A 24,335-nucleotide genomic window follows, 5' to 3' on the forward strand; every position below is an offset into this window, starting at 1 on the left:
AACAGACAGACGGCATCATAGAAACACAACTGCTAGAACAGACAGACGGCATCACCGGGTATAGAAACACAACTACTAGAACAGACAGAAGGCATCATAGAAACACAACCACTAGAACAGACAGACGGCATCATAGAAACACAACGACTAGAACAGACAGACGGCATCATAGAAACACAACGACTAGAACAGACAGACGGCATCATAGAAACACAATGACTAGAAGCACCTGTTTCTAAACTCCTTACTAGTTTGTATGTCCACATTAAAGTGGAGCGACTCTGGGACCTCACCAGGTATAGAAACACAACGACTAGAAGCACCTGTTTCTAAACTCCTCACCAGTCTGTATGTCCACATTAAAGTGGAGCGACTCTGGGACCTCACCAGGTATAGAAACACAACGACTAGAAGCACCTGTTTCTAAACTCCTCACCAGTCTGTATGTCCACATTAAAGTCCAGGTCAAACAGAGCATCTGAAACAGAGAGAAAAATGCTTTGAGTCAATCTGTGTGTGTGTGTGTGTGTGTGTGTGTGTGTGTGTGTGTGTGTATATATATATATATATATATATATATATAACTTACCATTGAAGTCAAAAGGAAAATCCTCGTGTTCCAGAAAGCCATCCAGGTCTAATTCTGAGAAACAGGAACAAAACAGTCAAACAGCCAATCACCTTCCCTGGTTCTGACTAAACAGCCAATCACCTTCCCTGGTTCTGACTAAACAGCCAATCACTTTACCTGGCTGTGACTAAACAGCCAATCACCTTCCCTGGTTCTGAATAAACAGCCAATCATCTTCCCCGGCTGTGACTAAACAGCCAATCACCTTCCCCGGCTGTGACTAAACAGCCAATCACTTTACCTGGCTGTGACTAAACAGCCAATCACCTTCCCCGGCAGTGACTAAACAGCCAATCACCTCCCTGGCTGTGACTAAACAGCCAATCACCTTCCCCGGCTGTGACTAAACAGCCAATCACCTTCCCCGGCTGTGACTAAACAGCCAATCACCTTCCCCGGCTGTGACTAAACAGCCAATCACCTCCCTGGCTGTGACTAAACAGGAAGTGAAGTGAATATTATAACAACAACTATATCCGTTCCCTCGTGAGTGAAAGGTTCTTGGGGCAAAGACACCTTTCCAAGGTGAGCAGGACTATTAGGAGATGGAGACACAAACGAAGTCGGGAGAAAAGGAATATTGGGACAGGAAGACAGGAAGGTGGATTTATCAGGAGGAGGAATAGAGGAGGAAGAGGAGGAATATTGGGACAGGGAGACAGGAAGGTGGATTTATCAGGAGGAGGAATAGAGGAGGAGGAAGAGGAATATGGGACAGGGAGACAGGAAGGTGGATTTATCAGGAGGAGGAATAGAGGAGGAGGAAGGAGGAGGAATATTGGGACAGGGAGACAGGAAGGTGGATTTATCAGGGAGGAGGAATAGAGGAGGAGGAGAGGAGGAATATTGGGACAGGGAGACAGGAAGGTGGATTTATCAGGAGGAGGAATAGAGGAGGGGAGGAAGAGGGGGAATATTGGGACAGGGAGACAGGAAGGTGGATTTATCAGGAGGAGGAATAGAGGAGGAGGAAGAGGAATGATGGGACAGGGAGACAGGAAGGTGGATTTATCAGGAGGAGGAATAGAGGAGGAGGAAGAGGAATGATGGGACAGGGAGACAGGAAGGTGGATTTATCAGGAGGAGGAATAGAGGAGGAGGAAGAGGAGGAATATTGGGACAGGGAGACAGGAAGGTGGATTTATCAGGAGGAGGAATAGAGGAGGAGGAAGAGGAGGAATATTGGGACAGGGAGACAGGAAGGTGGATTTATCTGGAGGAGGAAAGAGGAGGAAGGAATTGGGACAGGGAGACAGGAAGGTGGATTTATCAGGAGGAGGAATAGGAGGAGGAGGAGGAGGAGGAATATTGGGACAGGGAGACAGGAAGGTGGATTTATCAGGAGGAGGAATAGAGGAGGAGGAAGAGGAGGAATATTGGGACAGGGAGACAGGAAGGTGGATTTATCAGGAGGAGGAATAGGAGGAGGAAGAGGAGGAATATTGGGACAGGGAGACAGGAAGGTGGATTTATCAGGAGGAGGAATAGAGGAGGAAGAGGAGGAATATTGGGACAGGGAGACAGGAAGGTGGATTTATCAGGAGGAGGAATAGAGGAGGAAGAGGAATATTGGGACGGGGAGACAGGAAGGTGGATTTATCAGGAGGAGGAATAGAGAAGGAGGAGGAATATTGGGACAGGGAGACAGGAAGGTGGATTTATCAGGAGGAGGAATAGAGAAGGAGGAGGAATATTGGGACAGGGAGACAGGAAGGTGGATTTATCAGGAGGAGGAATAGAGGAGGAAGAGGAATATTGGGACAGGGAGACAGGAAGGTGGATTTATCAGGAGGAAGAATAGAGGAGGAACAGGAATATTGGGACAGGGAGACAGGAAGGTGGATTTATCAGGAGGAGGAATAGAGGAGGAAGAGGAATATTGGGACAGGGAGACAGGAAGGTGGATTTATCAGGAGGAGGAATAGAGGAGGAGGAGGAATGTTGGGACAGGGAGACAGGAAGGTGGATTACTGGAGGAGGAATAGAGGAGGAAGAGGAATATTGGGACAGGGAGACAGGAAGGTGGATTACTGGAGGAGGAATAGAGGAGGAGGAATATTGGGACAGGGAGGAGGAAGGTGGATTCATCAGGAGGATGAATAGAGGAGGAGGAGGAGGAATATTGGGACAGGGAGACAGGAAGGTGGATTCATCAGGAGGAGGAATAGAGGAGGAGGAGGAGGAATATTGGGACAGGGAGACAGGAAGGTGGATTTATCAGGAGGAGGAATAGAGGAGGAGGAATATTGGGACAGGGAGACAGGAAGGTGGATTTATCAGGAGGAGGAATAGAGGAGGAAGAGGAATGTTGGGACAGGGAGACAGGAAGGTGGATTTATCAGGAGGAGGAATAGAGGAGGAAGGAATATTGGGACAGGAAGAAAGGAAGGTGGATTTATCAGGAGGAGGAATAGAGGAGGAGGAGGAGGTATATTGGGACAGGGTGACAGGAAGGTGGATTTATCAGGAGGAATAGAGGAGGAAGAGGAATGATGGGACAGGGAGACAGGAAGGTGGATTTATCAGGAGGAGGAATAGAGGAGGAGGAAGAGGAATGATGGGACAGGGAGACAGGAAGGTGGATTTATCAGGAGGAGGAATAGAGGAGGAGGAAGAGGAGGAATATTGGGACAGGGAGACAGGAAGGTGGATTTATCAGGAGGAGGAATAGAGGAGGAGGAAGAGGAGGAATATTGGGACAGGGAGACAGGAAGGTGGATTTATCAGGAGGAGGAATAGAGGAGGAAGAGGAGGAATATTGGGACAGGGAGACAGGAAGGTGGATTTATCAGGAGGAGGAATAGAGGAGGAAGAGGAGGAATATTGGGACAGGGAGACAGGAAGGTGGATTTATCAGGAGGAGGAATAGAGGAGGAAGAGGAATATTGGGACAGGGAGACAGGAAGGTGGATTTATCAGGAGGAGGAATAGAGAAGGAGGAGGAATATTGGGACAGGGAGACAGGAAGGTGGATTTATCAGGAGGAGGAATAGAGAAGGAGGAGGAATATTGGGACAGGGAGACAGGAAGGTGGATTTATCAGGAGGAGGAATAGAGGAGGAAGAGGAATATTGGGACAGGGAGACAGGAAGGTGGATTTATCAGGAGGAAGAATAGAGGAGGAACAGGAATATTGGGACAGGGAGACAGGAAGGTGGATTTATCAGGAGGAGGAATAGAGGAGGAAGAGGAATATTGGGACAGGGAGACAGGAAGGTGGATTTATCAGGAGGAGGAATAGAGGAGGAGGAGGAATGTTGGGACAGGGAGACAGGAAGGTGGATTACTGGAGGAGGAATAGAGGAGGAAGAGGAATATTGGGACAGGGAGACAGGAAGGTGGATTACTGGAGGAGGAATAGAGGAGGAGGAATATTGGGACAGGGAGACAGGAAGGTGGATTCATCAGGAGGAGGAATAGAGGAGGAGGAGGAGGAATATTGGGACAGGGAGACAGGAAGGTGGATTCATCAGGAGGAGGAATAGAGGAGGAGGAGGAGGAATATTGGGACAGGGAGACAGGAAGGTGGATTTATCAGGAGGAGGAATAGAGGAGGAGGAATATTGGGACAGGGAGACAGGAAGGTGGATTTATCAGGAGGAGGAATAGAGGAGGAAGAGGAATGTTGGGACAGGGAGACAGGAAGGTGGATTTATCAGGAGGAGGAATAGAGGAGGAAGAATATTGGGACAGGAAGAAAGGAAGGTGGATTTATCAGGAGGAGGAATAGAGGAGGAGGAGGAGGTATATTGGGACAGGGTGACAGGAAGGTGGATTTATCAGGAGGAATAGAGGAGGAAGAGGAATGATGGGACAGGGAGACAGGAAGGTGGATTTATCAGGAGGAGGAATAAGGGAGGAGGAGCAATATTGGGACAGGGAGACAGGAAGGTGGATTTATCAGGAAGAGGAATAGAGGAGGAGGAGGAATGAATGATGGGACAGGGAGACAGGAAGGTGGATTACTGGAGGAGGAATAGAGGAGGAAGAGGAATATTGGGACAGGGAGACAGGAAGGTGGATTTCTGGAGGAGGAATAGAGGAAGAAGGTGGAGGAATAGAGGAGGAAGAAGAATATTGGAACAGGGAGACAGGAAGGTGGATTTATCAGGAGGAATAGAGGAGGAGGAGGAATATTGGGACAGGGAGACAGGAAGGTGGATTCATCAGGAGGAGGAATAGAGGAGGAGGAGGAATATTGGGACAGGGAGACAGGAAGGTGGATTTCTGGAGGAGGAATAGAGGAAGAGGAGGAATAGAGGAGGAGGAGGAATATTGGGACAGGGAGACAGGAAGGTGGATTTATCAGGAGGAATAGAGTGTTACGGGGCAGAGTTGAGGGACTTAACGTCCTCTAATCATGTCCCTTCATCAACACTATGTCCTGTATAGAAGAACATTTCCCTTTATAGGACAAGGTTTGGCTGCAGGGGTTAACAGTGTGTGTGTGTGTGTGTGTGTGTGTGTGTGTGTGTGTGTGTGTGTGTGTGTGTGTGTGTGTGTGTGTGTGTGTGTGTGTGTGTGTGAGAGATATGTGGAACTTAACGTTTTGTAATGAACAGTTCCCCTTTATAGAACAGTGTTTCGGGGGGACTGCTGCTGATTGGAGGACGGCTCATAACAATGGCTGGAACGGAGCGAATGGAATGGCATCAAACCACGGAAACCATGGAAACCAAGTGTTTGATACCATTCCACCTCGTCCTCCCCAGCCATTACCACAAGCCCGTCCTCCCAAATTAAAGTGCCACCAACCTCCTGTGGTTTGGGTGCAGGGTTTAACATTGTGTGTGTGTGTGTGTGCGTGCGCGTGTGTGAGTTCTCCATACGGAACAAAACATTTCTGAACATTGTCCTTTGTAGAACAGTGTTATGTGTAACTACCAAGGTAATTGTTGCACGGTTACCTGGTAGCCCTATAACTACCAAGGTAATTGTTGCATGGTTACCTGGTAGCCCTATAACTACCAAGGTAATTGTTGCATGGTTACAGATTTGTACCTTGTCAGCTCGGGGATTTGAACTTGCAACCTTCCGGTTACTAGTCCAACGCTCTAACCACTAGGCTACCCTGGCGCCCCTATAAACTACCAAGGTAATTGTTGCATGGTTACCTGAGCCCTATAACTACCAAGGTAATTGTTGCACGGTTACCTGAGTCCTATAAACTACCAAAGTAACTTTGGTCAACTCTTGAGTTAAATTCAGGATAACTGGTACCACAAAAGTGGTTCACCATTTAACCAGGTACAAACCTGCTCTGGGGCCAGGCTAACAGGGCTAACAGAGCTAACAGAGCTAACAAGGCTAAAAGAGCTAACAGGGCTAACAAGGCTAACAGAGTTAACATAACTAATAGAGTTAACAGGGCTAACAGAGATAACAGGGCTAACAGGGCTAACAAAGCTAACAGGGCTAACAGAGCTAACAGAGCTAACAGCGATAACAGGCTAGTCCAGGGTAACTATATCTATGTAGAACAGTGTTTAGTCCAGGGTAACTATATCTCTGTGTTAGTCCAGGGTAACTATATCTCTGTGTTAGTCCAGGGTAACTATATCTCTGTGTTTAGTCCAGGGTAACTATATCTCTGTGTTAGTCCAGGGTAACTATATCTCTGTGTTAGTCCAGGGTAACTATATCTCTGTGTTTAGTCCAGGGTAACTATATCTCTGTGTTAGTCCAGGGTAACTATATCTCTGTTTTAGTCCAGGGTATATCTCTGTGTTTAGTCCAGGGTAACTATATATCTGTGTTAGTCCAGGGTAACTATATCTCTGTGTTAGTCCAGGGTATGTGTTTAGTCAGGGTAACATCTCTGTGTTAGTCCAGGGTAACTATATCTCTGTAGATGTGTTAGTCCAGGGTAACTATATCTCTGTGTTAGTCCAGGGTAACTATATCTCTGTAGATCAGTGTTTAGTCCAGGGTAACTATATCTCTGTGTTAGTCCAGGGTAACTATATATCTCTGTGTTAGTCCAGGGTAACTATGTCTATGTGTTAGTCCAGGGTAACTATATATCTGTGTTTCCAGGGTAACTATATCTCTGTGTTAGTCCAGGGTAACTATATCTCTGTGTTAGTCCAGGGTAACTATATCTCTGTGTTAGTCCAGGGTAACTATATCTCTGTATATCCGTGTTTAGTCCAGGGTAACTATATCTCTGTGTTAGTCCAGGGTAACTATATCTCTGTAGGTCAGTATTTAGTCCAGGGTAACTATATCTCTAGATGTATTTAGTCCAGGGTAACTATACTATGTGTTAGTCCAGGGTAACTATATCTCTGTAGATCAGTGTTTAGTCCAGGGTAACTATATCTCTGTGTTAGTCCAGGGTAACTATATCTCTGTGTTAGTCCAGGGTAACTATATCTCTGTGTTTAGTCCAGGGTAACTATATCTCTGTGTTAGTCCAGGGTAACTATATCTCTGTTTAGTCCAGGGTAACTATATCTCTGTGTTAGTCCAGGGTAACTATATCTCTGTGTTATCAGGGTAACTATATCTCTGTGTTTAGTCCAGGGTAACTATATCTCTGTGTTAGTCCAGGGTAACTATATCTCTGTGTTAGTCCAGGGTAACTATATATCTCTGTTTAGTCCAGGGTAACTATATCTATGTAGATAGTGTCCAGGGTAACTATATCTCTGTGTTAGTCCAGGGTAACTATATCTCTGTGTTAGTCCAGGGTAACTATATCTCTGTGTTAGTCCAGGGTAACTATATCTCTGTGTTAGCCCAGGGTAACTATATCTCTGTAGATCCGTGTTTAGTCCAGGGTTACCTGGCAGAAAGTCTTCAACCTCAGGTGTAAGGGAGGGGTGCAGATCCATGATGTCCATATCCTGCATCCTGGCACCTGTTGACCAAATCACATTGGATTACCATATACTACATCTATTGTACGCAGGCAATCACGTGCCTAGGAACCAGATTTATGCTGTTAACACTGATGCGGGTTTGCCCTAGGAGGAAGTCCACCGTGTGCAGCTCACCCTACACTAACACAAATAACATGAGAATGTCTACTTCTGATAAGTTTCCCAGTAAAGCAATGAAAACAAGCAAGCATCACAGAAAAGTGCTCAAAAATAGCCCACGTTAACATATGTAGCTTTAAGAAACAAGGTTCATGATATTAATAACTTGCTAGTAACAGATTGCATTCATATTCTGACTATGGATTACATCTACACACAATACCCCATAATGACATCACAATACCCCATAATGACATCACAATACCCCATCATATTCTGAAACTCTACTTAGACAATACCTTTGATGATACAGTGGTAGCAATACATGGTCATAACATTTACTAGAAAAGACAGGAATTCCAAAGGTGGAGGTGTTGCTGTTTATATTCAGAACCACATCCCTGTAAAGCTTAGAGAGGATCTCATGTTAAATACTGTTGATGTAATAATGGCTACAGGTTCATCTGCCTCACCTAAAGCCCATTCTGGTGGGAAGCTGCTACAGACCACCAAGTGCTAACAGTCAGTATCTGGATAATGTTAAATACTGTTGAAGTAATAATGGCTACAGGTTCATCTGCCTCACCTAAAGCCCATTCTGGTGGGAAGCTGCTACAGACCACCAAGTGCTAACAGTCAGTATCTGGATAATGTTAAATACTGTTGAAGTAATAATGGCTACAGGTTCATCTGCCTCACCTAAAGCCCATTCTGGTGGGAATCTGCTATAGACCACCAAGTGCTAACAGTCACTATCTGGATAATGTGTGTGAAATGCTTGATAATGTATGTGATATCAACTGAGAGGTATATTTTCTGGGTGATTTTAAATATTGACTGGCTCTCATCAAGCCGGCCACACACAGTACCAGTCAAAAATTTGGACACGCCTACACATTCCAGGGTTTTCTTTTCTTTTTTAACTATTTTCTACATTGTAGAATAATAGTGAAGACATCAAAACTATGAAATAACACAATATGGAATCATGTAGTAACCAAAAATAGTGTTTAAAAAAATTAGAATATATTTGAGATTCTTCAAAATAGCCACCCTTTGCCTTGATGACAGCTTTGCACCACTCTTGGCATTCTCTCAACTTAGGAAAACCAGTTCCAAAGGCTGGGCCTAATATAGTGTATAAGAGGTCATACAATACGTTTTGTAGTGATTCCCATGTTGTTGTTGATGTAAAGAATATTTGTTGGTCCGTGGTGTGTAATGAGAAGCAACCCAGATGTTGCACTTGACACATTTATAAAGTTACTAATTATACTAATTATATATAATAATAATAATAATAATAATAATAATATTATTATGTATTATAGACACTTGACACATTTATGAAATTGCTAGTTACTAATTATATTATATAATAATTATATTATTATTATATATTATAGAAATTGATTATCCCAGCACACACACGTTACGAACATGACTTGTAAAAAAAAAAACTGTTAAAAAATAAAAAAAAACGGATTAATGAGGAATTGAAAAATAGTTTGGTTTGAGAGGGATGAGGCAAAAGGAATGGAAAATAAGTCTGGCTGCACAACCGATTGGCAAACATACCGCACGTTGAGAAATCATGTGACCAAACTGAATAAAAAAAAAGAAGAAACTATGAAACAAAGGTCAATTACATAAATAATGACCGTAAAAAGCTTTGGAGCACCTTCAATGACATTTTGGGAAATAAGGCAAACTCAGCTCCGTCATTCATTGAATCAGATTCATTATAAAACCCACTGATATTGCCAAACTACCTCAAGGATCTTTTTAGTTGGCAAGATAAGCAAACTTAGGCATGATGACACGCCAGCAACAAGTGTGAAAGAGGTGAACAAAGTATTGACAATAAGGACAAGCCACCGAGGGTCTGACAATCTGGATGGAAAATGACTGAGGATAATCGCGGACGATATTGATTTATTCCCATTTGTCACATCTTCAATTTAAGCCTACTAGAAAGTGTGTGAACCCTCAGGCTTGAAGGGAAGCTAAAGTCATTCCACTACCTAAGAATAGTAAAGCACCTTTTACTGGCTCAAATAGCTGACCAATCAGCCTGTTACCAATTGTGTTTGACCATATAAACTCATCAAAAAAACTGAGACATAAACTGAACAAGTTCCACAGACATGTGACTAACAGAAATGGAATAATGTGTCCCTGAACAAAGGGGGGTCAAAATCAAAAGTAACAGTCAGTATCTGGTGTGGCCACCAGCTGCATTAAGTACTGCAGTGCATCTTCTCCTCATGGACTGCAACAGATTTGCCAGTTCTTGCTGTGAGATGTTACCCAACTCTTCCACCAAGGCACCTGCATGTTCCCGGACCTTTCTGGGGGGAATGGCCCGAGTCCTCACCCTCCGATCCAACAGTTCCTAGATGTGCTCAATCGGATTGAGATCCGGGCTCTTCGCTGGCCATGGCAGAACACTGACTTTCCTGTCTTGCAGGAAATCATGCACAGAACGAGCAGTATGGCTGGTGGCATTGTCATGCTGGAGGGTCATGTCAGGATGACCCTGCAGGAAGGGTACCACATGAGGGAGGAGGATGTCTTCCCTTTAACACACAGAGTTGAGATTGCCTGCAATGACAACAAGCTCAGTCCGATGATGCAGTGACACACCGCCCCAGACCATGCGGACCCTCCCCCTCCAAATCCATCCCGCTCCAGAGTACAGGCCTCGGTGTAACGCTCATTCCTTTGACAATAAATGCGAATCCCACCATCTGGTGAGACAAAACCCTGACTCGTCAGTGAAGAGCACTTTTTGCCAGTCCTGTCTGGTCCAGCGACGGTGGGTTTGTGCCCATAGGCGACGTTGTTGCCGGTGATGTCTGGTGAGGACCTGCCTTACAACAGGCCTAGAAACCCTCAGTCCAGCTTCTCTCAACCTATTGCAGACAGACTGAGCACTGATGGAGGGATTGTGCGTTTCTGGTGTAACTCAGACAGTTGTTGTTGCCATCCTGTACCTGTCCCGCAGGTGTGATGTTCGAATGTACCGATCCTGTGCAGGTGTTGTTACACGTGGTCTGCCACTGCAAGGACGATCAGCTGTCCGTCCTGTCTCTCTGTAGCGCAGTCTCAGGCATCTCACAGTACGGGCATTGCAATTTATTGCCCTGGCCACATCTGCAGTCCTCACGCCTCTTTGCAGCATGCCTAAGGCACGTTCACGCAGATGAGCATCTTTCTTTTGGTATTTTTCAGTCAGTACAAAGGCCTCTTTAGTGTCCTAAGTTTTTATAACTCTGACCTTAATTGCCTACCGTCTGTAAGCTGTTAGTGTCTTAATGACCGTTCCACAGGTGCATGTTCATTAATTGTTTATGGTTCATTGAGCAAGCATGGGGAAACCGTGTTTAAACCCTTTACAATGAAGATCTGTGAAGTTATTTCGATTTTTATTTTTTACGAATTATCTTTGAAAGACAAGGTCCTGAAAAATGGGGCGTTTCTTTTTTTTTGCTGAGATTACAATGCTATTTCACAGTAAACAACAGACTTTCAGCACACTTACAGGGAAGGACACTCAACAAGCACAGCACTTAACACAAATGACTGATGATTGGCTAAGAGCAATTGATTTAAAAAAGATTGTGGGGGGGCTGTCTTGTTAGACTTCAATGCCACTTTTGACATTATCGATCATAGTCTGCTGCTGGACAAAACATATGTGTTATGGCTTTACACCCCCCTGCTATATTGTGGATAAAGAGTGACCTGTCTAACAGAACACAGAGGGTGTTATGGCTTTACACCCCCCTGCTATATTGTGGATAAAGAGTGACCTGTCTAACAGAACACAGAGGGTGTTATGGCTTTACACCCCCCTGCTATATTGTGGATAAAGAGTGACCTGTCTAACAGAACACAGAGGGTGTTATGGCTTTACACCCCCTGCTGTGGATAGTGACCTGTCTAACAGAACACAGAGGGTGTTATGGCTTTACACCCCCCTGCTATATTGTGGATAAAGAGTGACCTGTCTAACAGAACACAGAGGGTGTTATGGCTTTACACCCCCCTGCTATATTGTGGATAAAGAGTTACCTGTCTAACAGAACACAGAGGGTGTTATGGCTTTACACCCCCCTGCTATACTGTGGATAAAGCTCACTAAACCCCAAACATCAACTAAATCTTGTAATGAATAACGTGAAATGTACCAAGTAGTGACCTGTCTAACAGAACACAGAGGGTGTTCTTTAGTGGAAGCCTCTCAAACATAATCCAGGTAGTATCAGGAATTCCCCAGGGCAGCTGTCTAGGCCCCTTGCTTTTTTCAATCTTTACTAATGACATGCCACTGGCTTTAAGTAAAGCCAGATGTTTCTATGTATGCGGATGACTCAACACTAGACAAGTCAGCTACGACAGCGACTGAAATGACTGCAACACTTAAACAAACAGCTGCAGATAGTTTCAGAATGAATGGAATAAGTTAGTCCTAAATATCTATAAACTAAAAGCATTGTATTTGGGACAAATCGTTCACTAAACCCCAAACATCAACTAAATCTTGTAATGAATAACGTGGAAATGTACCAAGTAGAGGTGACTAAACTGCTTGATGTAACACTGAAATATAAACTGTCATGGTCAAACATGGTCATACTGATACAACAGTAGCTAAGATGGGGAGAAGTCTGTCCATTATAAAGCGCTGCTCTACCTTCTTAACAACACTATCAACAAGGCAGGTCCTACAGGCCCTAGTTTCTGCCTTCTTAACAACACTATCAACAAGGCAGGTCCTACAGGCCCTAGTTTCTACCTTCTTAACAACACTATCAACAAGGCAGGTCCTACAGGCCCTAGTTTCTACCTTCTTAACAACACTATCAACAAGGCAGGTCCTACAGGCCCTAGTTTTGTCGCACCTGGACTACTGTTCAGTCGTGTGGTCAGGTGCCACAAAAAAAATGGATTTAGGAAAATTGCAATTGGTTCAGAACAGGGCATCACAGCTGGCCCTTGGATGTACACAGAGAGCTAATATGAATAATATGCATGTCAATCTCTCCTGGCTCAAAGTGGAGGAGAGATTGACTTTATCACTACTTATATTTATGAGAGGTATTGACATGTTGAAAGCACCGAGTAGTCTGTTTAAACAACTAGAACACACAGCTCAGACACCCCATGCATACCCCACAAAACATTCCACCAGAGGTCTCTTCACAGTCCCCAAAGTCCAGAACAGACTATGGGGAGGCGCACAGTACTACATGGAGCCATGACTACATGGAACTCTATTCCACAGTACTACATAGAGCCATGACTACATGAAACTCTATTCCACAGTACCACATAGAGCCATGACTACATGGAACTCTATTCCACAGTACTACATAGAGCCATGACTACATGGAACTCTATTCCACAGTACTACATAGAGCCATGACTACATGGAACTCTATTCCACAGTACTACATAGAGCCATGACTACATGGAACTCTATTCCACAGTACTACATAGAGCCATGACTACATGGAACTCTGTTCCACAGTACTACATAGAGCACTAGAATGACAGATAAACTCTACCACTAGAATAGAGACCAGATAAACTACTACACAGAGCCAGACTACATGGAACTACTATTCCACAGTACTACATAGAGCCATGACTACATGGAACTCTATTCACACAGATAAACTACTACCACTAGAATAGAGCCATGACTACATGGAACTAAACTATTCCACTAGTACTACATAGAGCCATGACTACATGAGAACAGATCTACCATTCCACAGTACTACATAGAGCCAGATAAACTACTACCACATGGAACTCTATTAGAGACACAGATACTACATAGAGCCATGACTACACTAGGAACTCTATTCCACAGTACTACATAGAGCAGATGACTACATGGAACTAAACTATTCCACAGTACTACATAGAGCCATGACTACATAGAGAACTCTATTCCACAGATAAACTACATAGAGCCATGACTACACGGAACTCTATTCCACAGTACTACATAGAGCCTATGACTACATGGAACTCTATTCCACAGATAAACTACTACCACTAGAGCCATGACTACACTAGGAACAGATAAACTATTACCACTACAGTACTACAGATAAGAGCCATGACTACATGGAACTCTACCACTTCCACAGTACTACATAGAGCCATGACTACGTGGAACTCTAGAATTCCACAGATAAACTACATAGAAGAACCATGACTACATGGAACTAAACTATTCCACAGTACTACACAGAGCCATGACCACTAGAATGAGAACTAAACTATTCCACAGTACTACATAGAGCCATGACTACGTGGAACTCTATTCCACAGTACTACACAGAGCCATGATAAACTACTAGAATAGGAACAGATAAACTATTCCACAGTACTACATAGAGCCATGACTACATGGAACTCTATTCCACTAGTACTACACAGAGCCAGATAAACTACTACATGGAACTCAGATAATTCACACAGTACTACACTAGAGCCATGACTAGAATGGAACTCTATTCCACAGTACTACCACTAGAATAGAGCCATGACTACATGGAACTCTATTCCACAGTACTAGAATAGAGCCATGACTACATGGAACTCTATTCACACAGTACTACATAGAGCCATGACTACATGGAACTCTATTCCACAGTACTACATAGAGCCATGACTACATGGAACTCTATTCCACAGATACTACACAGAGCCATGACTAACGGAACAGATCTATTCCACAGTACTACATAGAATAGAGAGCCATGACTACGTAGAATAGAACTCTATTCACACAGTACTACACAGAGCCATGACTACATGGAACTCTATTCCACAGTACTACACAGAGCCATGACTACATGGAACTCTATTCCACAGTACTACATAGAGCCAGATAAACTGACTAGAATGGAACTCTATTCCACAGTACTACACTAGAATAGAGCCATGACTACATGGAACTCTATTCCACAGTACTACACAGAGCCATGACTACACTAGGAACTAAACTACTACCACTTCCATAAGTACTACACTAGAGCCATGACTACTACCACTAGAATAGAGAACAGATAAATTCCACAGTACAGATACACAGAGCCATGACAGATAAAACTACCACTAGAATTCCACAGTACTACATAGAGCCATGACTACATGGAACTCTATTCCACAGTACTACACTAGAGCCATAGAGACAGATAGAACTCTACTTCCACAGTACTACATAGAGCCAGATGACTACATGGAACTCTATTCCACAGTACTACATAGAGCCATGACTACATGGAACTCTATTCCACAGTACTACTAGAATAGAGCCAGACTACACTAGGAACTCTATTCCACAGTACAGATAAACACAGAGCCATGACTACACGGAACTCAGATTCCACAGTACTACATAGAGCCATGACTACTAGTGAACAGAACTCTATTCCACAGTACTACATAGAGCCATGACTACTACCACTAGGAACTCTATTCCACAGTACTACCATAGAGCCATGACTACATAAACTCTATTCCACAGTACTACATAGAGCCATGACTAGAGAACTCTATTCCACAGTACTACATAGAGCCAGACTACACGGAACTCTATTCCACAGTACTACATAGAGCCATGACTACTAGAATAGGAACTAAACTATTCCACAGTACTACATAGAGCCAGACTACATGGAACTCTATTCCACAGTACTACATAGAGCCATAAACTACCACTAGAATAGAGAACAGAACTCTATTCCACAGTACTACATAGAGCCATGACTACGTGGAACTCTATTCCACAGTACTACATAGAGCCATGACTACGTAGGAACTCTATTCCACAGTACCACTAGAATAGAGAACACATAAACTACATGGAACTCTATTCCACAGTACTACATAGAGCCATGATACGTGGAACTCTATTCCACAGTACTACATAGAGCCATGACTACATGGAACTAAACTACTTCCACAGTACTACACAGAGCCATGACTACATGGAACTCTATTCCACAGTACTACATAGAGCCATGACTACGAATAGAGAACAGATATTCCACAGTACTACATAGAGCCATGACTACGTGGAACTCTATTCCACATCAGGTAACTGATGCAAGCAAAATAATTAGATTTTAAAAATGACAGATACAAATACACCTTATGGAACAGTGGGGTCTGTGAAGTAACACAAACATAGACACAGACGCATGATAACACACGCACTATACTCACATGGATTTTGTGTTGTAGAGATGTGGTAGTAGAGTAGAGGGCCTGAGGGCCACACACTATACTCACATGGATGTTGTGTTGTAGAGATGTGGTAGATAAACTACACTAGAATAGAGGGCACTGAGGGCCACACACTATACTCACATGGATGTTAGAATAGAGAACAGATAAACTACTACCACTAGAATAGAACAGATAGAGATGTGGTAGTAGAGTAGAGGGCCTGAAGGGCAGATAAACTACTACTCAGATAAACATGGATGTTGAACAGATTGTAGAGATGTGGTAGTAGAGTAGAGGGCCTGAGGGCCACACACTATACTCACATGGATGTTGTGTTGTAGAGATGTGGTAGTAGAGTAGAGGGCCTGAGGGCCACACACTATACTCACATGGATTTTGTGTTCTAGAGATGTGGTAGTAGAGTATGGGCCTGAGGGCCACACACTTAAGTGTGTTTTGTGAATTCTGTAATAAATGTTTTGTTATGTTTAAAAAAATTGTATTTACTTCCTTAATTTTGCCGTAACCCAGGAAGAGAATCCATAATAAACACAAATACAATTCAGGGGGTAGTCATGACTACGAACCAGCGACTGTCAACCCAACAAGTTAGCCAAAAAAAAAAAAAAAAAGACAATTACACTCTTATTACCATATAGAATACACCCCCTCCAATCGGATATATAGTATTAACATATAGAATACACCCCAGCCAATCAGATATATAGTTTTAACATATAGAATACATCCCATCCAATCAGATATACAGTATTACCATATAGAATACACCCCAGCCAATCAGATATAAAGTTTTAACATATAGAATACACCCCATCCAATCAGATATATAGTATTAACAGATAAATACACTAGAATAGAGACCTACTCCAATCAGATATATAGAATTAACATAGAGAATACACCCCCTCCAATCAGATATACAGTATTACCAAATAGAATACACCCATTCCAATCAGATATATAGTATACACCCTTCTCCAATTTTTGTATTAATTTATTTATCTGTTATTTTACCAGCTAAATTGACTGAGAACACGTTCTCATTTGCAGCAACTAGATGGGGAATAGTTACAGGGGAGAGGAGGGGGATAAATAGCCACCATAGTAAACTGGGGATTATTAGGTGACCGTGATGGTTTGAGGGCCAGATTGGGAATTTAGAATAGAGACAGATAAACTACTACCACTAGTTAACACCCCTACACTACACCAAAGATATTACACACCAATGATACTAAACACCAAAGATACTAAACAGATAAAGATACTAATCACCAAAGATACTAAACACCAATGATACTAGAATAGAGAACAGATAAACTACACTAGAATTAAACACCAATGATACTAAACACCAAAGATATAAACACCAAAGATACTAAACACCAAAGATATTACACACCAATGATACTAAAACACCAATGATACTAAACACCAAAGATACTAAACACCAATGATACTAAACACCAAAGATACTAAACACCAAAGATACTAAACACCAAAGATACTAAACACCAAAGATACTAAACACCAAAGATACTAAACACCAAAGATACTAAACACCAAAGATACTAAACACCAATGATACTAAACACCAATGATACTAAACACCAATGATACTAAACACCAAAGATACTAAACACCAAAGATACTAAACACCAAAGATACTAAACACCAAATATGGTGTTTGAGACCAGATTGGGAATTCGGTAACATGCCTGGCATTTGAAAATACCAAACATTTTTGAACCAGCTTTAAAATCATACAGATTCTGTTGTATGATGATGGTTAAATGGTCTTTGGGCATTTTTCAAAAACTAAAGATAAACTACTACCACTAGAATAGAGAACAGATAAACTACTACCACTAGAATAGAGAACAGATAAACTACTACCACTAGAATAGAGAACAGATAAACTACTACCACTAGAATAGAGACCAGATAATCTACTACCACTAGAATAGAGACCAGATAATCTACTACCACTAGAATAGAGAACAGATAAACTACTACCACTAGAATAGAGAACAGATAAACTACTACCACTAGAATAGAGACCAGATAATCTACTACCACTAGAATAGAGACCAGATAATCTACTACCACTAGAATAGAGAACAGATAAACTACACTAGAATAGAGAACAGATAAACTACTACCACTAGAATAGAGAACAGATAAACTACTACCACTAGAATAGAGAACAGATAAACTACACTAGAATAGAGAACAGATAAACTACTACCACTAGAATAGAGACCAGATAAACTACCACCACTAGAATAGAGAACAGATAAACTACTACCACTAGAATAGAGACCAGATAATCTACTACCACTAGAATAGAGACCAGATAAACTACTACCACTAGAATAGAGAACAGATAAACTACTACCACTAGAATAGAGAACAGATAAACTACTACCACTAGAATAGAGAACAGATAAACTACTACCACTAGAATAGAGAACAGATAAACTACACTAGAATAGAGAACAGATAAACTACTACCACTAGAATAGAGAACAGATAAACTACTACCACTAGAATAGAGAACAGATAAACTACTACCACTAGAATAGAGAACAGATAAACTACACTAGAATAGAGAACAGATAAACTACTACCACTAGAATAGAGAACAGATAAACTACTACCACTAGAATAGAGAACAGATAAACTACTACCACTAGAATAGAGAACAGATAAACTACTACCACTAGAATAGAGAACAGATAAACTACTACCACTAGAATAGAGAACAGATAAACTACTACCACTAGAATAGAGGACAGATAAACTACTACCACTAGAATAGAGAACAGATAAACTACACTAGAATAGAGAACAGATAAACTACTACCACTAGAATAGAGAACAGATAAACTACTACCACTAGAATAGAGAACAGATAAACTACTACCACTAGAATAGAGAACAGATAAACTACTACCACTAGAATAGAGAACAGATAAACTACACTAGAATAGAGAACAGATAAACTACTACCACTAGAATAGAGAACAGATAAACTACTACCACTAGAATAGAGAACAGATAAACTACACTAGAATAGAGAACAGATAAACTACTACCACTAGAATAGAGAACAGATAAACTACTACCACTAGAATAGAGAACAGATAAACTACACTAGAATAGAGAACAGATAAACTACTACCACTAGAATAGAGACCAGATAAACTACCACCACTAGAATAGAGAACAGATAAACTACTACCACTAGAATAGAGAACAGATAAACTACTACCACTAGAATAGAGAACAGATAAACTACTACCACTAGAATAGAGAACAGATAAACTACTACCACTAGAATAGAGAACAGATAAACTACTACCACTAGAATAGAGAACAGATAAACTACTACCACTAGAATAGAGAACAGATAAACTAGAGAACAGATACCACTAGAATAGAGAACAGATAAACTACTACCACTAGAATAGAGAACAGACACTAGAATAGAAACAGATAAACTACTACCACTAGAATAGAGAGAACAGATAAACTACTACCACTAGAATAGAGAACAGATAAACTACTACCACTAGAATAGAGAACAGATAAACTACACTAGAATAGAGAACAGATAAACTACTACCACTAGAATAGAGACCAGATAAACTACCACCACTAGAATAGAGAACAGATAAACTACTACCACTAGAATAGAGAACAGATAAACTACTACCACTAGAATAGAGAACAGATAAACAACTACCACTAGAATAGAGAACAGATAAACTACTACCACTAGAATAGAGAACAGATAAACTACTACTACTAGAATAGAGAACAGATAAACTACTACCACTAGAATAGAGAACAGATAAACTACTACCACTATAATAGAGAACAGATAAACTACTACCACTAGAATAGAGAACAGATAAACTACACTAGAATAAGAACAGATAAACTACTACCACTAGAATAGAGAACAGATAAACTACCACCACTAGAATAGAGAACTAGAATAGAACAGATAAACTACCACTAGAATAGAGAACAGATAAACTACTACCACTAGAATAGAGAACAGATAAACTACTACCACTAGAATAGAGAACAGATAAACTACTACCACTAGAATAGAGAACAGATAAACTACTACCACTAGAATAGAGAACAGATAAACTACACTAGAATAGAGAACAGATAAACTACTACCACTAGAATAGAGAACAGATAAACTACACTAGAATAGAGAACAGATAAACTACACTAGAATAGAGAACAGATAAACTACTACCACTAGAATAGAGAACAGATAAACTACTACCACTAGAATAGAGAACAGATAAACTACTACCACATTGGGTTAATAATAGTTGTCAAGTAGCGAAGGATCTCCACCTTTCAGGAGAGGCAGTACAAAAGCAGATTTCCATAATGTGGGAAAATCTTTAACATCAAGCGTGAGGTTAAAAATACATGTTAAGGGGGAGCAATGATGTCTGCAGCTCAGCTAGGTGTAGGAATCAGGGCCTCTCATTGGGTTACGGTCTCTAGCATCAGGACATCTCATTGGGTTACGGTCTCTAGCATCAGGACCTCTCATTGGGTTACGGTCTCTAGCATCAGGACCTCTCATTGGGTTACGGTCTCTAGCATCAGGGCCTCTCATTGGGTTACGGTCTCTATCATCAGGACCTCTCATTGGGTTACGGTCTCTAGTATCAGGACGTCTCATTGGGTTACGGTCTCTAGCATCAGGACCTCTCAATAAGGTGTTGGGTTACGGTCTCTAGCATCAGGGCCTCTCATTGGGTAACGGTCTCTAGCATCAGGACCTCTCATTGGGTTACGGTCTCTAGCATCAGGACCTCTCATTGGGTTACGGTCTCTAGTATCAGGACCTCTCATTGGGTTACTGTCTCTAGCATCAGGACCTCTCATTGGGTTACGGTCTCTAGCATCAGGACCTCTCATTGGGTTACGGTCTCTAGCATCAGGACCTCTCATTGGGTTACGGTCTCTAGCATCAGGACCTCTCAATAAGGTGTTGGGTTACGGTCTCTAGCATCAGGGCCTCTCATTGGGTTACGGTCTCTAGCATCAGGACCTCTCATTGGGTTACGGTCTCTAGCATCAGGACCTCTCATTGGGTTACGGTCTCTAGCATCAGGACCTCTCATTGGGTTACGGTCTCTAGCATCAGGACCTCTCATTGGGTTACGGTCTCTAGCATCAGGACCTCTCATTGGGTTACGGTCTCTAGCATCAGGACCTCTCATTGGGTTACGGCCTCTAGCATCAGGACCTCTCATTGGGTTACGGTCTCTAGCATCAGGACCTCTCATTGGGTTACGGTCTCTAGCATCAGGACCTCTCATTGGGTTACGGTCTCTAGCATCAGGACCTCTCATTGGGTTACGGCCTCTAGCTTCAGGACCTCTCATTGGGTTACGGTCTCTAGCATCAGGACCTCTCATTGGGTTATGGTCTCTAGCATCAGGACCTCTCATTGGGTTACGGTCTCTAGCATCAGAACCTCTCATTGGGTTACGGTCTCTAGCATTAGGACCGGAACGTGATCGAGGGTCCCATAGGGCGGTGCAATATTGGCCCAGGGTCGTTCGGGGTAGGGGAGGGTTTGGTCGGGGTAGGGGAGGGTTTGGTCGGGGTAGCGGAGGGTCGTTCGGGGTAGGGGAGGGTTTGGTCGGGGTAGGGGAGGGTTTGGTCGGGGTAGGGGAGGGTCGTTCGGGTTAGGGGAGGGTTTGGTCGGGGTAGGGGAGGGTTGTTTGGGTTAGGGGAGGGTTTGGTCGGGAAGAGGATGGTCGTTCGGGGTAGGGGAGGGTTTGGTCGGGGTAGGGGAGGGTTTGGTCGGGGTAGGGGAGGGTCGTTCGGGTTAGGGGAGGGTCGTTCGGGTTAGGGGAGGGTTTGGTCGGGGTAGGGGAGGGTCGTTCGGGTTAGGGGAGGGTTTGGTCGGGTTAGGGGAGGGTTTGGTCGGGGTAGGCCATCATTGTAAAATAAGAATTTGTTCTTAACTGAAATTGTCTAGTTAAATAAAATAAAAAACTGAATTTCTAGAAATATTCAACATTCTCAATGTTTTGTCCCGTCTCTCTAAACATAATGTCTCTGGTCTCTGTCTGGTCTGTCTGTCTGGTCTCTGTCTCTGGTCATAATGTCTCTGGTCTCTGTCTGGTCTGTCTGTCTGGTCTCTGTCTCTGGTCATAATGTCTCTGGTCTGTCTGTCTGGTCTCTGTCTCTGGTCATAATGTCTCTGGTCCAAAGCTGAAACAGACTGGTCTTACAGTTGTTGTTTTACTCTGTAACTAGCCTATTGGGCATCAGCAGGGACCCCAGAGCAGCTAGAATGTGTGTCCCATCTCTCTGTTCATAATGTCTCTGGTCCAAAGCATAAACAGACTGGTCTTACAGTTGTTGATTTACACTATAACTAGCCTATGAGCTACCCACATCCTGGGGGGGAGGTGAGAGAATGATATTAAAACAGATCAGAAAGTAAAAGTATGGCCTAATTAATGAACTCCACGTCCCCCCACATGTCACAGTTGTATTGCTCTTTTAAACATGTGTGTGTGTGTGGGGGGGGGACATGATACAAGTCCTATAATAAAAGAATAAGTTCCAGATAACCTGACATAAATCAATTAAACATTACAGAAGACAAGATTGCAACACACGGTAGTAATTCCTTCTGAATAACAGAACGGAGAACAGCACCTACCGGGGGCCATTCGAGGACACCAGGTTATTCACTTTCTGTCGTTGCTGACTGGAACCCCCCCTCAAAACCCCCCCAAAAAACCCGCATCAAATCACACGCCACATGCAATCATTCACAAACAAAAAATACGGCGAAATTAAATTTCATTTACAAATATAAAAACAGTAAAACTCTTAAATAAATAGTACAAAATAAGTTTACATTTATTGTCTTTTCAAAAAAAAATATATGTTTTTTTTTATTTCACCATGCATTGGAGATGGTATCGGTGCAAGTGCGTCGGATAAAAACTATATTGAGGAGACCAGCAGAAAAAGACCCCCAAAAATCTCACCTGTCCGGCGGGCATCGAGAGTCTCCATCCCCTCGGTTAAAACGCAACAGCTTCCACTATATGACCAACTATATGATCCATGCATTAAGCTATAGCTGTCCTTGAACACTCCGTGCACTTTGTTGCCGTTTTGTCGTGCGTCTGTCTGTTCGCGTCGCACCCAGGGCATCGAATTACTTTTACTTTCGATAGGAATCTCATTGTGCGTCTATTCTCTAATCTCTCTCCGATTCGTTTCCACTGATCTACAAACTTAAAGACCAAGTGCTTTCATCACTCAGACCAAGGGGTGTAAATTTGTATTTATTTTACCTTTATTTAACTAGGCAAGTCAGTTAAGAACACATTTTTTATTTTCAATGACGGCCTAGGAACAGTGGGTTAACTGCCTGTTCAGGGGCAGAACGACAGATTTGTACCTTGTCAGCTCAGGGATTTGAACATGCAACCTTTCAATGGCTACACTCAGATACAGGAGAGACTGGGGAACCCCACTAATGCCTGACTAACTATTGGTAATGTTGAAGAGCTGATTATGTTGCAAGGACAAAACGTAGGACAAAAAAAAAAGACAGAATAAGACTCCTGGACCAGAGGACCTCTCCCTCTTTCTCTCCCTCCCTCTGTTTTTTTAAAGGGGGAAATTACATGGTAGTTTGGCTTCAGTCTAGCTGGGAAAGTACCAGCCATACCAACCGGTCTATCTGTGTGGCCATATGCCATACCAGTCTGATAGGCGCATACACACGCACAGGCGCAACATAAACAGATACCAGCCTCGCCACTTACTTCACCATACTCCCCCTCCTCCCCCTCCTCCTCCTCCTCCTCCTCCTCATTCCTTTCACTGACATTGTAGTTGGCATGGTAATACCAGTTTGGTTACCAGGCGCTGACGTAATCGCATCAAACGGACGCCGGACGCAAAACCCACACGCCAGTGTGTCCTCAAACGCTCTAACACAGAACGTGACAAAACGGACTCCGTGTAAAACGCCCTCCAGCATTCCGACATGTTACAACCTGAAAAATGGAAACACGATCTATCATTTCTTCCGCAGCCAATGCGGGGCAGTGTTGTCACCGGCTTCCTTGATCTATAACCTATTCATCAAAGTAAACTATTTAAAAAAAAATGTTTTTGTTGTTGTTGCATTGATAAACAAATATAATCTCAGCGACTGTTCAGACAATAAAACCAAACAACAAGAATTCATCGAAAAATGTATTTTGTTCAGAATAACTATTGATTTACAGACTATTGTTCAGTGGTTAAACCTGATGGAGTCAACAGTAATGAGTAATGCTGTGGGTACTAACTACTACTGACTATTGTTCAGTGGTTAAACCTGATGGAGTCAACAGTAATGAGTAATCCTGTGGGTA

General features: G+C 42.6%; 1 protein-coding gene across 1 annotated transcript in view; it reads right to left on the reverse strand.

Moving 5' to 3' along the window:
* LOC135564962 (uncharacterized) overlaps positions 1 to 23,287 on the reverse strand; it is a 38,368-nt gene extending 15,081 nt beyond the window's left edge. The window contains exons 1-4 of the mRNA XM_065011040.1: positions 22,950 to 23,287; positions 7,419 to 7,493; positions 590 to 643; positions 437 to 478 (exon numbers count right to left, since the gene is read on the reverse strand). Coding sequence (XP_064867112.1) covers positions 437 to 478; positions 590 to 643; positions 7,419 to 7,493; positions 22,950 to 23,118 — 340 coding nt within the window. The 5' untranslated portion in view covers positions 23,119 to 23,287. The remainder of the gene's footprint in view (positions 1 to 436; positions 479 to 589; positions 644 to 7,418; positions 7,494 to 22,949) is intronic.
* Positions 23,288 to 24,335: the final 1,048 nt, after the last annotated feature.

The sequence above is a fragment of the Oncorhynchus nerka genome, linkage group LG26 (genome assembly GCF_034236695.1).
Source record: "Oncorhynchus nerka isolate Pitt River linkage group LG26, Oner_Uvic_2.0, whole genome shotgun sequence".
In the NCBI taxonomy this organism is placed as follows: domain Eukaryota; kingdom Metazoa; phylum Chordata; class Actinopteri; order Salmoniformes; family Salmonidae; genus Oncorhynchus; species Oncorhynchus nerka.